Source organism: Heptranchias perlo, chromosome 23 (assembly GCF_035084215.1).
Source record: "Heptranchias perlo isolate sHepPer1 chromosome 23, sHepPer1.hap1, whole genome shotgun sequence".
NCBI classification, from domain to species: Eukaryota; Metazoa; Chordata; class Chondrichthyes; order Hexanchiformes; family Hexanchidae; genus Heptranchias; species Heptranchias perlo.
This window is the reverse complement of record NC_090347.1, coordinates 2,058,743-2,075,926: the sequence shown is the minus strand read 5'-3', so window position 1 is coordinate 2,075,926 and position 17,184 is coordinate 2,058,743. Positions and strand designations below refer to the sequence as shown.

Here is a 17,184-nt window from a genome sequence, read left to right as displayed (position 1 = left end):
GACAGTGCTGCGCTCCCTCAGTACCGACCCTCCGACAGTGCAGCGCTCCCTCAGTACTGACCCTCCGACAGGGCAGCGCTCCCTCAGTACTGACCCTCCGACAGTGCGGCGCTCCCTCAGTACTGACCCTCCCACAGTGCAGCGCTCCCTCAGTACTGACCCTCCGACAGTGCAGCGCTCCCTCAGTACTGACCCTCCGACAGTGCAGCGCTCCCTCAGTACTGACCCTCCGACAGTGCAGCGCTCCCTCAGTACTGACCCTCCGACAGTGCAGCGCTCCCTCAGTACTGACCCTCCGACAGTGCAGCGCTCCCTCAGTACTGACCCTCCGGCGCTCCCTCAGGACCGACCCTCCGGCGCTCCCTCAGTACCAACCCTCCGACAGTGCGGCGCTCCCTCAGTACTGCACTCGGAGCGTCAGCCTGGATTATGAAGCTCAAGTCTCTGGCGTGAGACTTGAACCCACAACCTTCTGACTCAGAACAGGATTAATAGTCTGCGAAAACACTTGGAGGTAACACTGAGTACATGTCCGAACAATACACTGTCCCATCAAACACTCCCAGGGCAGGTACAGGGTTAGATACAGAGTAAAGCTCCCTCTACACTGTCCCATCAAACACTCCCAGGGCAGGTACAGCACGGGTTAGATACAGAGTAAAGCTCCCTCTACACTGTCCCATCAAACACTCCCAGGGCAGGTACAGCACGGGTTAGATACAGAGTAAAGCTCCCTCTACACTGTCCCATCAAACACTCCCAGGGCAGGTACAGCACGGGTTCGATGCTCCCCCTATTTGGACCTGAAGAGGGGCTGTGGAAGGAAGATTACCCATGGACGGGTTAAGAGATCTTGGTGCAGCCACTAGGGGAGGGGGGGTGGGAGGTCAGGAGGAAGGCAGTTATTAATGGTAACGATCAGAGAAAGCTGTAAGGAGCTTAAGGCTTGATTGAGAAAGTGCGAGGAGGTGAGCTACTGTCGACAGGGGAGGGGAGGGGAGGCCAGGAGATCGTCTGATTGGCAGGATGCTCAGATGGACTAATCAGGCCGGCCTTTGGATAGGGATCCTGGTACAAGAGGCACTGGCTGTGTGATATGTCCGGTCAGAGGGAGGCGGGGTCAGCATACACGTTGAGAAAAGTCATTCTCAGATCTCACTAAACTCACTAGAACACATCTGTGAGATTAAGTGGCTGCTTCTAATGGGATTGGAGAGGGTTAACCTTCAGAGCCTGTCCTGGCGATCGGTGCTGGAACTTTGTGCTCTGTCAGCAAATCAGCTACTCATTAAAAATAAACTCAGTGCTGCAAATAACACCATCAGAGCGAGGGGCTTGACTCAACACCAAGTCCTGTTAAATTCGATTAGATAAACAACTCTATCAATGGGGCAGGGTCTCCTCATACAGATACGTGAATAGGGCAGGGTCTCCCTGTACAGATGTGTGAATGAGGCAGGGTCTCCCTGTACAGATGTGTGAATGAGGCAGGGTCTCCCTGTACAGATGTGTGAATGAGGCAGGGTCTCCCTGTACAGATGTGTGAATGAGGCAGGGTCTCCCTGTACAGATGTGTGAATGAGGCAGGGTCTCCCTGTACAGATATGTGAATGGGCTGTAAAGATGTTTTGAGAGGATCCTGGCCGGGGGTGGGGTGGAGTTTGGGACGAGAGCATCCCCGCACAGGAGCCTCTTTAAATGAATCATTGAGCATTACAGAAATGGAGGATATTAAAGGGGAGGGGGAGAGAGATAGAGTGCCTCACCATGAGTGACCCCTTCACTGACTCTTGCCAGTGAGCAGTTCCATAAAAGCCAAACCCACCCCTGGGTCACCCGAGAGGCCACTATTCATATACGACTGTTGGCCGGCTATTTGGCGATGGAAGGCATTACAGCCAAGCCCCTTTCTATCCTCACCGGATGCCCAGAAAACTTCTCACAGGAATCACTGCACAGGAGCAGGACCTCCGGCCGATCTCCCGTCTCCCCTCCTTCCCTCCTCCTCCAGCCTAGACGCCAGGCCAAGCCCCCCCACCCAGCTGAGGACAGAGCCCTCAGGCAGTTCATTGCGTTCATTACAAGTGATGTGAATTTGGAAACGCCTCGAACCCCCCCTCTTAAAGATCATAATCTTTAAGATTATGAAGGGGTTTGAGAGGGTAGAAATGGAGAAGATGTTTCCACTCATGGGGGAGACCAGAACTAGGGGCCATAAATATAAGATCGTCACTAATAAACCCAAGGTAGATAAATCTCCGGGACCTGATGAAATATATCCCAGGACGTTATGGGAGGTTAGGGAGGAAATTGCGGGTCCCCTAGCAGAGATATTTGAATCATCGACAGCTACAGGTGAGGTGCCTGAAGATTGGAGGGTAGCAAATGTTGTGCCTTTGTTTAAGAAGGGCGGCAGGGAAAAGCCTGGGAACTGCAGACCAGTGAGCCTGACATCTGTAGTGGGTAAGTTGTTAGAGGGTATTCTGAGAGACAGGATCTACAGGCATTTGGAGAGGCAGGGACTGATTAGGAACAGTCAGCATAGTTTTGTGAGTGGAAAATCATGTCTCACGAATTTGATTGAGTTTTTTGAAGGGGTAACCAAGAAGATAGATGAGGGCTGTGCAGTAGACGTGGTCTACATGGACTTTAGCAAAGCCTTTGACAAGGTACCGCATGGTAGGTTGTTACGTAAGGTTAAATCTCACGGGATCCAAGGTGAGGTAGCCAATTGGATACAAAATTGGCTTGACGGCAGAAGACAGAGGGTGGTTGTAGAGGGTTGTTTTTCAAACTGGAGGCCTGTGACCAGCGGTGTGCCTCAGGGATCGGTGCTGGGTCCGCTGTTATTTGTTATTTATATTAATGATTTGGATGAGAATTTAGGAGGCATGGTTAGTAAGTTTGCAGATGACACCAAGATTGGTGGCATTGTGGACAGTGAAGAAGGTTATCTAGGATTGCAACGGGATCTTGATAAATTGGGCCAGTGGGCCGATGAATGGCAGATGGAGTTTAATTTAGATAAATGTGAGGTGATGCATTTTGGTAGATCGAATCGGGCCAGGACCTACTCCGTTAATGGTAGGGCGTTGGGGAGAGTTATAGAACAAAGAGATCTAGGAGTACAGGTTCATAGCTCCTTGAAAGTGGAGTCACAGGTGGATAGGGTGGTGAAGAAGGCATTCAGCATGCTTGGTTTCATTGGTCAGAACATTGAATACAGGAGTTGGGATGTCTTGTTGAAGTTGTACAAGACATTAGTAAGGCCACACTTGGAATACTGTGTACAGTTCTGGTCACCCTATTATAGAAAGGATATTATTAAACTAGAAAGAGTGCAGAAAAGATTTACTAGGATGCTACCGGGACTTGATGGTTTGACTTATAGGGAGAGGTTGGATAGACTGAGACTTTTTTCCCTGGAGAGTAGGAGGTTTAGGGGTGATCTTATAGAAGTCTATAAAATAATGAGGGGCATAGATAAGGTCGATAGTCAAAATCTTTTCCCAAAGGTAGGGGAGTCTATAACGAGGGGGCATAGATTTAAGGTGAGAAGGGAGAGATACAAAAGGGTCCAGAGGGGCAATTTTTTCACTCAAAGGGTGGTGAGTGTCTGGAACGAGCTGCCAGAGGCAGTAGTAGAGGCGGGTACAATTTTGTCTTTTAAAAAGCATTTGGACAGTTACATGGGTAAGATGGGTATAGAGGGATATGGGCCAAGTGCAGGCAATTGGGACCAGCTTAGTGGTAGAAACTGGGCGACATGGACATGTTGGGCCGAAGGGCCTGTTTCCATGTTGTAAACTTCTATGATTCTATGATTCTAGGGAATTCAGGAGAACCTTCTTCACCCAGAGAGTGGTGAGAATGTGGAACTCGCTCCCACAAGGAGTAGTTGAGGTGAATAGTGTCGATGCATTTAAGGGGAAGCTGGATAAACACATGAGGGAGAAAGGAATTGAAGGAGATGCTGAGAGGGTGAGATGAAGTCGGGAGGGAGGAGGCTCGTGTGGAGCATAAACACCAGCATGGACCAGTTGGGCCGAATGGCCTGTTTCTGTGCTGTACATTGTATGTAATTCTATGTAATCAATAAAATACACAAGACACAAGAATCCAGAGGAAAGTCTTCTGGAACATGTTCAGTTGCGTTCCTGTACTTTATAAGGACTTCATTCAAAATGCCGATTACGCAGCATGAAGACCCGATCGTCTAATGCTGGACCCTCTCATTGCACAAAGGCCAGCTTCATCTTTTAAACGAACACAAACAGAAATGAGTTGCGAGATGAACAGGACAAGGAGGGGGGGGGAATTCGATGGGCCCAAACCATAATCAGCCCGAAATCTTCGCAACAGGTCAGCAAATAATCTCCCTCCGTTCCTCGTGGCCCTCTGGTTGAGGGCAGCTGATATTTAAACTTTCCTTCTTAATACAAGCGATCAGTTAGAAAATAAAGCTGCGGTGTCAAGATGGGATCGAAAAACTCAAAATAAGTTTTAATTCAAAGCAAATCTATCTTATTATGTCTATAAATTTCTCCTCGGGTGTAGTTTCTAAAACAGTGAGGGGTCTGTGGGACTGTACCCCAGTGAGATTCAGTGTCTGTGGGACTGTACCCCAGTGAGATTCAGTGTCTGTGGAACTGTCCCCCAGTGAGAGTCAGTGTCTGTGGGACTGTACCCCAGTGAGAGTCAGTGTCTGTGGGACTGTACCCCAGTGAGAGTCAGTGTCTGTGGAACTGTACCCCAGTGAGAGTCAGTGTCTGTGGGACTGTACCCCAGTGAGAGTCAGTGTCTGTGGAACTGTATCCCAGTGAGAGTCAGTGTCTGTGGACCTGTACCCCAGTGAGAGTCAGTGTCTGTGGAACTGTCCCCCAGTGAGACTCAGTGTCTGTGGGACTGTACCCCAGTGAGTGTCAGTGTCTGTGGGACTGTACCCCAGTGAGTGTCAGTGTCTGTGGGACTACCCCAGTATGAGTCAGTGCCTGTGGGACTGTACCCCAGTGAGAGTCAGTGTCTGTGGGACTGTACCCCAGTGAGTGTCAGTGTCTGTGGACCTGTACCCCAGTGAGAGTCAGTGTCTGTGGAACTGTCCCCCAGTGAGACTCAGTGTCTGTGGGACTGTACCCCAGTGAGAGTCAGTGTCTGTGGGACTGTACCCCAGTGAGTGTCAGTGTCTGTGGGACTGTACCCCAGTGAGAGTCAGTGTCTGTGGGTCCTGTACCCCAGTGAGAGTCAGTGTCTGTGGGACTGTATCCCAGTGAGAGTCAGTGCCTGTGGGACTGTACCCCAGTGAGAGTCAGTGTCTGTGGGACTGTACCCCAGTGAGTGTCAGTGTCTGTGGGAGTGTACCCCAGTGAGAGTCAGTGACTGTGGAACTGTCCCCCAGTGAGAGTCAGTGTCTGCGGGACTGTATCCCAGTGAGAGTCAGTGCCTGTGGGACTGTACCCCAGTGAGAGTCAGTGTCTGTGGGACTGTACCCCAGTGAGTGTCAGTGTCTGTGGGAGTGTACCCCAGTGAGAGTCAGTGACTGTGGAACTGTCCCCCAGTGAGAGTCAGTGCCTGTGGGACTGTACCCCAGTGAGAGTCAGTGTCTGTGGGACTGTACCCCAGTGAGAGTCAGTGTCTGTGGGACTGTACCCCAGTGAGAGTCAGTGTCTGTGGGACTGTACCCCAGTGAGAGTCAGTGTCTGTGGGTCCTGTACCCCAGTGAGAGTCAGTGTCTGTGGGACTGTACCCCAGTGAGAGTCAGTGTCTGTGGGACTGTACCCCAGTGAGAGTCAGTGTCTGTGGGACTGTACCCCAGTGAGCGTCAGTGTCTGTGGGACTGTACCCCAGTGAGCGTCAGTGTCTGTGGGACTGTACCCCAGTGAGAGTCAGTGTCTGTGGGTCCTGTACCCCAGTGAGAGTCAGTGTCTGTGGGACTGTACCCCAGTGAGAGTCAGTGTCTGTGGGACTGTACCCCAGTGAGAGTCAGTGTCTGTGGGACTGTACCCCAGTGAGCGTCAGTGTCTGTGGGACTGTACCCCAGTGAGCGTCAGTGTCTGTGGGACTGTACCCCAGTGAGAGTCAGTGTCTGTGGGACTGTACCCCAGTGAGAATCAGTGTCTGTGGGACTGTACCCCAGTGAGAGTCAGTGTCTGTGGGACTGTACCCCAGTGAGAGTCAGTGTCTGTGGGACTGTACCCCAGTGAGCGTCAGTGTCTGTGGGACTGTACCCCAGTGAGCGTCAGTGTCTGTGGGACTGTACCCCAGTGAGCGTCAGTGTCTGTGGGACTGTACCCCAGTGAGCGTCAGTGTCTGTGGGACTGTACCCCAGTGAGAGTCAGTGTCTGTGGAACATCGAGGGAAAAGGAAGAAAAACATTTTTTTTTGCAATGAGAGGGTTAATGAGAAAGCTGGAGTGAGCATTCAGGAGGACACTGTCTGTCCCTGTAATGTGGAACAGTTGTTGCTGTGCTGGGCTGTTGCTCGGTCTGCGAGCCGATATGTTGGGTTTCTGTTTCTGCCTTGTTGCCTCTTTCTCCCTGAAGATTGAGACTGAATGAAATGGATCAGTGTGGGATGGATGGGTCTGACATTGAGAGCTCTCCTTGTAATTCCGTTCCCTTCCCAACCTTTATTCCTTTACGTAGCTGCTTTGGCTCGTGATGCAGTGCCTGTAGCTGATGTTTAAACAGTGTCTGGCAGTGTTTGCTATGCAAAGCTCGTCCCATTCTAAACTGGTTTGATCTCTGGTGGCACTTGCTGCCTGCAATTCTAGCTCTGACGCAGGACAAGACTATAAATATTTGAGGAAGGATGGAAATAAAGGATTGAGGCGGTTATCTGTGATTTGTGAGTAGTGGAGATGGCTGAGACCAGTGTGACTTTGATGAAGCAGGTTTTATTGCTACATTTAGCCGAGTGTTTCCAGAGCTCGCTCTGAGGTGCTTGGAAATTTCCGTTCCTCCCACATCCCTTGCATGTGCTGGAATATTAAGGTGCATTAATCATAGAAATACATAGACATTATCCCACGGAAACAGGCAGATTCGCCAGGAGGCCGCCTGCTGTGAGAAAATACAAATTCCCTCCCTAAAACTCTCCACCTCTCCGCCTCTCTCTCCTCCTTTAAGACGCTCCTTAAAACCACCTCTTTGACGCAGCTTTTGGTCACCTGCCCTTATATATCTCCTTATGTGGCTCGGTGTCAATATTTTGTCTGATTTACGCTCCTGTGAAGCACCTTGGGACATTTTACTACATCAAAGGCGCTATATAAATGCAGGTTGTTGTTGTTGATATGATAGAAGTGTCTAAAATTATAAAAGGATGGGGGGGGGATAGATCGGATCAGACCATTTCCAGTAGTTGAGGGGTCAAGAACGAGGGGCCATCGATTAAATGTAAGAGATTTCGATCAGAGGGCGGAGAAACCTCGTCACGGAGAGTTGTGAGGCTGTGAAATTCACTTCCAGGGTTAATGGTTGAGGCACAAACTATGTCAACAATCAAGATTAGATTGGAGAGGTGGATGAAGGAAAAGAGGATGAAAGGATATGGGAACAGGGCAGGTAAATGTGATTTGGACTGTTTGCTCGTGTGGAGGGTGAACGTCGATGCAGACCGTTCGCAACCCGGCCGTCCTGTTTGACCCTGAGCTGAGCTTCTGACCCCATCTCCTCCCCATCACCAAGACCGCCCACTTCCACCCCCGTAACATCGTCCGTCTCTGCCCCGCCTCAGCTCATCTGCTGAAACCCTCGTCCGTGCCTTTGTTACCTCCAGACTGAACTATTCCACGGCTCTCTTGGCCGGCCTCCCATCTTCCACCCTCCATAAACTTGAGCTGATCCAAAACTCTGCTGCCCGTATCCTAACTCGCACCAAGTCCCGTTCACCCATCACCCCCTGCGCTCACTGACCTACATTGGCTCCCGGTCCGGGAACGCCTCGATTTTAATTTTCTTATCCTTGTTTTCAAATCCCTCCATGGCCCTCGCCCCCTCCCTATCTCTGTAACCTCCTCCAGCCCTACAACCCTCCGAGATCTCTGCGCTCCTCCAATTCAGGCCTCTTGCGAAGCCCCGATTTTAATCGCTCCACCATTTGCGGCCGTGCCTTCAGCTGCCTGGGCCCGAAGCTCTGGAATTCCCTCCCTAAACCTCTCCGCCTCTCTATCCTCCTGCTTAAAACCTACCTCTTTGACCGAGCTTTTGGTCACCTGTCCTAATATCTCCTTATGTGGCTCGGTGTCAATTTTTGTTTGATGATCGCTCCTGTGAAGCACCTCGGGACGTTTTACTACGTTAAAGGCGCTATATAAATGCAAGTTGTTGTTGTTCATGTGCTGGTTTCTAAAGAGTTAAATGATAACAAAAGGGAAATCTGCACTGAATCCTAAACTGAAGCAGGTAATGAGCTGAAAGTCCATCTCCAGCCACCTGCAAGATCTCAGCATTATCCCTGCCTCTTGTTCCAGTTGCCCATTAAGATTTATTAATAATGCACAGGCCTGTATGGAATTGGCAGCTTCAGCTGCCCAGCTCAGCTTACAGGCATCGAATGCGGATCGAGTGTGACAGTGCACAGACTCTGCTCCAAGGTCACAGCGAGTTCACAGCAGCAGGCGAATCTACACACAGGCAACGGTCACTCCAGATTCACAGTCTCTGTCCTCTCCCTGCCTCTCCCCTCCTCCTCTGTCTCTATCTCATTTCTCTCTGTCTCACCTTCTCCATCTCTTCTTTAGCCATTCACGCAATGCTGCCGAATCCGGGGAGAGGAAAGAGGCACTTTCAGGGCACTAAATGGCCCAGATTGCCCTCCCCTACACCCCCTGGGCCTAGACTAACCTCCCCTACACCCCCTGGGCCTAGACTAACCTCCCCTACACCCCCCTCCCCCTGGGCCCAGACTAACCTCCCCTACACCCCCTGGGCCTAGACTAACCTCCCCTACACCCCCTGGGCCTAGACTAACCTCCCCTACACCCCCTGGGCCTAGACTAACCTCCCCTACACCCCCTGGGCCTAGACTAACCTCCCCTACACCCCCTGGGCCTAGACTAACCTCCCCCCCTCCCCCTGGGCCTAGACTAACCTCCCCCCCTCCCCCTGGGCCCAGACTAACCTCCCCTACACCCCCTGGGCCTAGACTAACCTTCCCTACACCCCCTGGGCCTAGACTAACCTCCCCTACACCCCCTGGGCCTAGACTAACCTTCCCTACACCCCCTGGGCCTAGACTAACCTCCCCCCCTCCCCCTGGGCCTAGACTAACCTCCCCTACACCCCCTGGGCCTAGACTAACCTCCCCTACACCCCCTGGGCCTAGACTAACCTCCCCTACACCCCCTGGGCCTAGACTAACCTCCCCTACACCCCCTGGGCCTAGACTAACCTCCCCCCCTCCCCCTGGGCCTAGACTAACCTCCCCCCCTCCCCCTGGGCCTAGACTAACCTCCCCTACACCCCCTGGGCCTAGACTAACCTCCCCCCCTCCCCCTGGGCCTAGACTAACCTCCCCTACACCCCCTGGGCCTAGACTAACCTCCCCCCCTCCCCCTGGGCCTAGACTAACCTCCCCCCCTCCCCCTGGGCCTAGACTAACCTCCCCCCCTCCCCCTGGGCCTAGACTAACCTCCCCTACACCCCCTGGGCCTAGACTAACCTCCCCTACACCCCCTGGGCCTAGACTAACCTCCCCTACACCCCCTGGGCCTAGACTAACCTCCCCAACACCCCCTGGGCCCAGACTAACCTCCCCTACACCCCCTGGGCCCAGACTAACCTCCCCAACACCCCCTGGGCCCAGACTAACCTCCCCTACACCCCCTGGGCCTAGACTAACCTCCCCTACACCCCCCTCCCCCTGGGCCCAGACTAACCTCCCCTACACCCCCTGGGCCTAGACTAACCTCCCCAACACCCCCTGGGCCTAGACTAACCTCCCCTACACCCCCTGGGCCTAGACTAACCTCCCCAACACCCCCTGGGCCTAGACTAACCTCCCCTACACCCCCTGGGCCTAGACTAACCTCCCCCCCTCCCCCTGGGCCTAGACTAACCTCCCCTACACCCCCTGGGCCCAGACTAACCTCCCCTACACCCCCTGGGCCTAGACTAACCTCCCCAACACCCCCTGGGCCCAGACTAACCTCCCCCCCTCCCCCTGGGCCTAGACTAACCTCCCCAACACCCCCTGGGCCTAGACTAACCTCCCCCCCTCCCCCTGGGCCTAGACTAACCTCCCCTACACCCCCTGGGCCTAGACTAACCTCCCCTACACCCCCTGGGCCTAGACTAACCTCCCCTACACCCCCTGGGCCTAGACTAACCTCCCCAACACCCCCTGGGCCCAGACTAACCTCCCCTACACCCCCTGGGCCTAGACTAACCTCCCCAACACCCCCTGGGCCTAGACTAACCTCCCCTACACCCCCCTCCCCCTGGGCCCAGACTAACCTCCCCTACACCCCCTGGGCCTAGACTAACCTCCCCTACACCCCCTGGGCCTAGACTAACCTCCCCAACACCCCCTGGGCCTAGACTAACCTCCCCTACACCCCCTGGGCCTAGACTAACCTCCCCTACACCCCCTGGGCCTAGACTAACCTCCCCAACACCCCCTGGGCCTAGACTAACCTCCCCTACACCCCCTGGGCCTAGACTAACCTCCCCAACACCCCCTGGGCCCAGACTAACCTCCCCCCCTCCCCCTGGGCCTAGACTAACCTCCCCTACACCCCCTGGGCCTAGACTAACCTCCCCTACACCCCCTGGGCCTAGACTAACCTCCCCCCCTCCCCCTGGGCCTAGACTAACCTCCCCCCCTCCCCCTGGGCCTAGACTAACCTCCCCTACACCCCCTGGGCCTAGACTAACCTCCCCTACACCCCCTGGGCCTAGACTAACCTCCCCCCCTCCCCCTGGGCCTAGACTAACCTCCCCTACACCCCCCCCTCCCCATGCTCTCCCCTACACCTTCTGGCACTGATCTCCCACAGGCACCAGCTGCCGACAAAATGTCCATTTTGTAGGTGTAAAGCGAGACAGTGAATGGCTGGGATATTTGGCCATAGAAGGCATCGCAGCTTAGCCTGATCCTGTCCTCACCTGAGAGCTGCACCTTGACCACCTGGCAGGAGTCCCTGACTGACCAGAAACGCTGAGACAGTGCAGCGCTCCCTCAGTACTGACCCTCCGACAATGCAGCACTCCATCTCTCTGGGGTACAGTTTCACAGACACTGACTCTCTCTCTCTCTCTCCCACACTCTCGGACACACGGACACTCTCGGACACACGGACACTCTCGGACACACAGACACTCACGGACACACGGACACTCTCGGACACTCTCGGACACTCTCGGACACACGGACACTCTCGGACACACGGACACTCTCGGACACACAGACACTCTCGGACACACGGACACTCACGGACACTCTCGGACACTCTCGGACACACGGACACTCTCGGACACACAGACACTCTCGGACACACGGACACTCACGGACACTCTCGGACACTCTCGGACACACGGACACTCTCGGACACACGGACACTCTCGGACACAAACACACACATAGAACCATAGAAAAGATGCAGCACACAAAGGGGCCATTCGGCCCATCATGTCCGTGCCGGCTCAAAGAACAACCAGGTGCCCATTCTAATCCCACCTTCCAGAACCCGGTCCGTAGCCCTGCAGCTTACAGCACTTTAGGTGCAGGTCCTTGTACTTTTTAAAAGAGTTGAGGGTCCCTGCCTCTACCACCAATTCGGGCAGTGAATTCCATACACCCACCATCTTCTGGATAAAAAAGTTTTTCCTCATGTCCCCTCTAATCTTTCCGCCAATCAGCTTAAATCTATGTTCTCTAGTTCCTGAACTCTCCGCTAGGGGAAACAGGTACTTCCTGTCTACTCTATCTGGGCCCCTCATAATTTTGTACACCTCAATCAAGTCTCCCCTCAGCCTCCTCTGCTCCAAGGAAAATAACCCCAGCCTATCCAATCTCTCCTCGTAGCTGCAATTTTCAAGCCCTGGCAACATTCTAGTAAATCTTCTCTGCACTCTCTCCAGAGCAATTACATCCTTCCTGTAATGTGGTGACCAGAACTGCGCACAATACTCCAGCTGTGGCCTTACCAGCGTTTTATACAGTTCCATCATTACATCCCTGCTTTTGTATTCTATACCTCGGCTAATAACAGAGAGCTTTCCGTATGCCTTCTTCACAACCTTATCTACCTGTACTGCCACCTTCAGGGACCCGTGCACATGCTCTCCAAGGTCTCTCACTTCCTCTACCCCTCTCAATATATTCCTGTTTACTGCGTGTTCCCTTTTACTGTTTGCCCTCCCCAAGTGCATTACCTCACACTTCTCCGGGTTGAACTCCATTTGCCACTTTTCTGCCTACTCCACCAACCCATTGATATCTTCTTGGAGTCCACAGCTATCCTCTTCACTATCAACTACACGGCCAATTTTTGTGTCATCTGCAAATTTGCCAATCATGCCCCCTACATTCAAGTCCAAATCATTAATATATACCACAAACAGCAAGGGACCCAACACTGAGCCCTGTGGCACACCACTGGAAACGGATTTCCATTCGCAAAGACATCCATCGACTTTTACCCTTTGTTTCCTGTTACTGAGCCAATTTTGGATCCAATTCGCCACATTTCCTTGTATCCCATGAGCTTTTACCTTTCTGACCAGACTGCCATGTGGGACCTTGTCAAATGCCTTACTAAAATCCATGTAGACAACATCCATTGCACTACCCTCATCAATCCTCCTTGTCACTTCCTCAAAGAATTTAATCAGATTTGTAAGGCATGACCTTCCCTGAACAAATCCATGCTGACTATCCCTGATTAAACCATGCCTTTCCAAGTGACAGTTTATCCTATCTCTCAATATTGATTCTAATAGTTTGCCCACCACCGAGGTAAGACTGACCGGCCTATAATTGTTCGGCCTTTCCCTCGTACCCTTTTTAAACAATGGTATTATGTTTGCAGTCTTCCAGTCCTTCGGTACCTCCCCTGTATCCAGTGAGGATTGGAAAATGATCCTCCGAGCATCCGCTATTTCCTCCCTGGCTTCCTTCAATAGCCTAAGAAACAATCCATCCGTCCCTGGTGACTTATCAACTTTCAAGGATTCCAGTCCCTCTAGTACTTCCTCTCTCGTTATGTTTACCTTATCCAATATTTCACACCTCTCCTCTTTAACTACTACGTCCGGATCATCCCCTTCCTTTCTGAATACGGAGACAAAATATTCATTTACAACCCTACCCACATCCTCTGCTTCTGCACACAAGTTACCCTTATCATCCCTGATAGGTCCCACCCCACACACACACTCAGATACTCACTCCACTCACTCACTCACTCGCACCTCTGCCAACTCTTCGGAAGAGCTATCCAATTGAGACACACACGGGCCGTACAGCACCAGACGGGAGTGAATCGTTCCCTTTTACCCGCTGCGTGCTGTACATGTACAGGGAGCTGACACTGAGACACACACGGGGCGTTCAGTACCAGACAGGAGTGAATAGGAGCATTGTGGGGTGTGCGATTCTACACAGTTATCTGGTCAGCACAGAGTAACTAAACCACAAAGTTCCACACCCAACAGCATGTAATGTAATTGACAGCTTGTGGGATCTCTCCTTTCCTGTGCGTTCAGTAATGGGAATTCTTCTTTAATTTGAATTAGAAAAAATGCGAAGTATTTGGCTTAGATACAGAATGAACTCCCTGTACAGTGTCCCATCAAACACTCCTGTGCTGTCCCGTCAGAGCCTCAGAATTGGGACCCAGTGCACCTGTGAAATGTTTTCATTTCTCACCCACCATCCTTGTTGCCTCTGAGTGTTTGCTGTTTGGTAACCAGGCCCAGGTCTGAGGTGAAAGGCCAGACCGTCTAACCGTGTCCCCCTTAACCCTGCGCAAAGATTTCTCTTTTCTGATGTGATCCCTTTTTTTTAAATTGCAGGTTCTCGGTGGTATTTACCTGAACAATAAGGCTGTACAGACCGTCGACACAGCACGGAACGGCAAACTTATCGCGGTCGGTGGCGTTGGCGGCAATTTACACATCGCAGAGCTCCTGTGACCCCTCACCCCCGGGGCCTACTGCTCACATCGAGGCCTACCCTGCACCCAGGCCTACCCCTGGTCCGGGCCTACCCCTCACCCTCGGGCCTACCCCTCACCCTCGGGCCTACCCCTCACCCTCGGTCCTACCCCTCACCCTCGGTCCTACCCCTCACCCTCGGGCCTACCCCTCACCCTCGGGCCTACCCCTCACCCTCGGGCCTACCCCTCACCCTCGGGCCTACCCCTCACCCTCGGGCCTACCCCTCACCCTCGGTCCTACCCCTCACCCTCGGTCCTACCCCGCACCCAGGCCTACCCCTGGTCCGGGCCTACCCCTCACCCTCGGTCCTACCCCTCACCCTCGGTCCTACCCCTCACCCTCGGTCCTACCCCTCACCCTCGGGCCTACCCCTGGTCCGGGCCTACCCCTCACCCTCGGTCCTACCCCTCACCCTCGGGCCTACCCCGCACCCAGGCCTACCCCTGGTCCGGGCCTACCCCTCACCCTCGGGCCTACCCCTGGTCCGGGCCTGCCCCTCACCCTCGGTCCTACCCCTGGTCCGGGCCTGCCCCTCACCCTCGGTCCTACCCCTGGTCCGGGCCTGCCCCTCACCCTCGGTCCTACCCCTGGTCCGGGCCTACCCCTCACCCTCGGGCCTACCCCAAAGCCTCTCCATCTTGTCTCCCCCAGTGACTGTGTCCGTCCTTCTTAAAATAAATTTAATATGATTTCTGGTTTAATTTCTTTCATGGATAAATTACAGTAAATCTCTGACGGGGACAATCCTTAGTCTAAGTGTCGAGGCCTGTGATTACCCACCAAGGGAAGCCCTTCCTCTTCCCTTCCCCCTTCCTTCCAGCAGTCTATTCTGCATATGATGACATGGCTGTTGACTATTCCCGTTGTTAAATGGTTCCCTTGTTTAAAAAGCAACAGAGACTTTACTAAAATTCGTCAAATTACTGGATATTTTTAAGCAAAACCATGATCACTCCAATCCAAAAAACACAGAATATCAAACCAAGATTGCACAGAGGTCCGTCACTCTGATTTATCTACAAATATTAAATACTATCAAAAGTTATGGTGCTGATGAGTGAGGCAGAGAGAGACACAGTGAAGGAGAGATTGAGGGAATGAGTGAGGCAAAGAGAGAGTGACTGAGGGAACGAGTGTGGCAGAGAGAGACTGAGGGAACGAGTGAGGCAGAAAAAGAGGGACTGAGGGAATGACTGTGGCAGAGAGAGAAGGACTGAGGGAACGAGTGTGGCAGAGAGAGAGGGAACGAGTGTGGCAGAGAGAGAGGGAACGAGTGTGGCAGAGAGAGAGGGAACGAGTGTGGCAGAGAGAGAGGGAACGAGTGATGCAGAGAGAGGGACCGAGCGTGGCAGGGAGAGAGGGAACGAGCGTGGCAGAGAGAGAGTGACTGTGGGAGAGAGCGTGGGATTGAGAGAATGAGTGAAGGGTTTAGGGAGGGAATTCCAGAATGTGGGGCCTGGGCGGGTGATGGTGGGGAGAAGGGAAGGAAGATATATGTCGGGGGGGAACAGGGTTGTAGGACTGAAGGAGGTTATAGAGATAGGGAAGGGCGAGCCATGGAGGGATTTGAACACAAGGAAGAAAATTTTAATTTGAGGCATTGGGGGACTGGGAGCCAATGTAGGTCAGCGAGCACAGGGGTGATGGGTGAACGGGACTTGGTGCGAGTTAGGATACGGGGGGCAGCAGAGTTCTCAATGAGCTCAAGTTTATGGAGGGTGGAAGATGGGAGGCCGACCAGGAGAGCAATGGAATAGCCAAGTCTGGAGGTAACAAGGGCATGGATGAGGGTTTCAGCAGCAGATGAGCTGAGGCAGGGCGGAGATGGGCGATGTTACGGGGGTGGGAGTAGGCGGTCTTGGTGATGGAGCGGAGATGGGGTCCGAAGCTCAGCATGGGGTTGAAAGCAGCCTATTAATGGTCGCCAAGGAGATACAGATGAGTAAGCCCATTCGGCCTGTCCTAGATCTTCTATCCACAGAGTTCCTAAACATTCCATCACAACGTCCAGTTGTATCTTAAATGATACCAGGGTTCCTGCCTCCATTAACCTACACACAGCAACATTTGCTCTTCCTGACACCAGTCCTTTGGTTGCCTTACACTACTTCGAACCTGGGCCCTATTGCACTTAACCTGAAGTAGAGCTTCTATTTACCTTTCCTGTACCTTTTACTATCTTGTATCCTTCTGTAAGGTCACCTTGATCTGTCCAAACAGGGCGTGGCCACTCCCAGTGACTGAAATGCACCCACTTTAAAACTTGTTTTTCACCTATGTAAATAAAGTGTTAAGGTCCCAGAGACGGTGTCGGCCAAATCTCTCTCCTATTATTAAAAGTCTTGAGTCTGTGGCCACGTGTCTGCGATGTCAGACTGCACAGTCCCGTCAAACCAACTAGATCGCAGGGCCAGAGACCACTGCCCTTCAACCAATCAACCGCTGATGACACACTGGGCATCTTCCAGATTTTGCTCTTGTACCCTGTTACAATCTAACGTACCCCTGTCTCACCCCCAACTCTCTCCCCTGACTCACCCTCACCCCCCGACACACCCCCGAATCACTCACCCCGAATCACTCACCCCAACTCATACCCACTGACTTTCTCCCCCTGACCTCACGCCGACACACCCGACTTGCTCCCTGACTCTCCCCCCGACTCACCCCCCCGACACTCTCACCCGGACATCCCCCGACTCAACTCCCCGACTCACCTCTCCCCGACTCAACTCCCCGACTCACCCCCCCGACTCAACTCCCCGACTCACCTCTCCCCGACTCAACTCCCCGACTCACCTCTCCCCGACTCACCCCCCCGACTCACCTCTCCCCGACTCACCCCCCCGACTCACCCCCCCGACTCAACTCCCCGACTCAGCCCCCGACACTCTCACCCGGACACCCCCCCCCGACTCAACTCCCCGACTCACCCCCCCGACTCACCCCCCCGACACAACTCCCCGACACTCTCACCCGGACATCCCCCGACTCAACTCCCCGACTCACCTCTCCCCGACTCACC

General features: G+C 53.3%; 1 protein-coding gene across 6 annotated transcripts in view; it reads left to right on the top strand.

The window, feature by feature from the left end:
- LOC137340998 (WD repeat-containing protein 38-like) overlaps window positions 1-16,460 on the top strand; it is a 63,383-nt gene extending 46,923 nt beyond the window's left edge. For 3 of the 6 annotated variants that reach the window (XM_068003807.1, XM_068003808.1, XM_068003806.1), the window contains one exon: window positions 14,016-16,460. In XM_068003807.1, coding sequence (XP_067859908.1) covers window positions 14,016-14,135 — 120 coding nt within the window. In that variant the 3' untranslated portion in view covers window positions 14,136-16,460. The remainder of the gene's footprint in view (window positions 1-14,015) is intronic. The other 3 variants (XR_010966935.1, XR_010966934.1, XM_068003809.1) reach the window with 2 other exon arrangements.
- The last annotated feature ends 724 nt before the right edge of the window (window positions 16,461-17,184 follow it).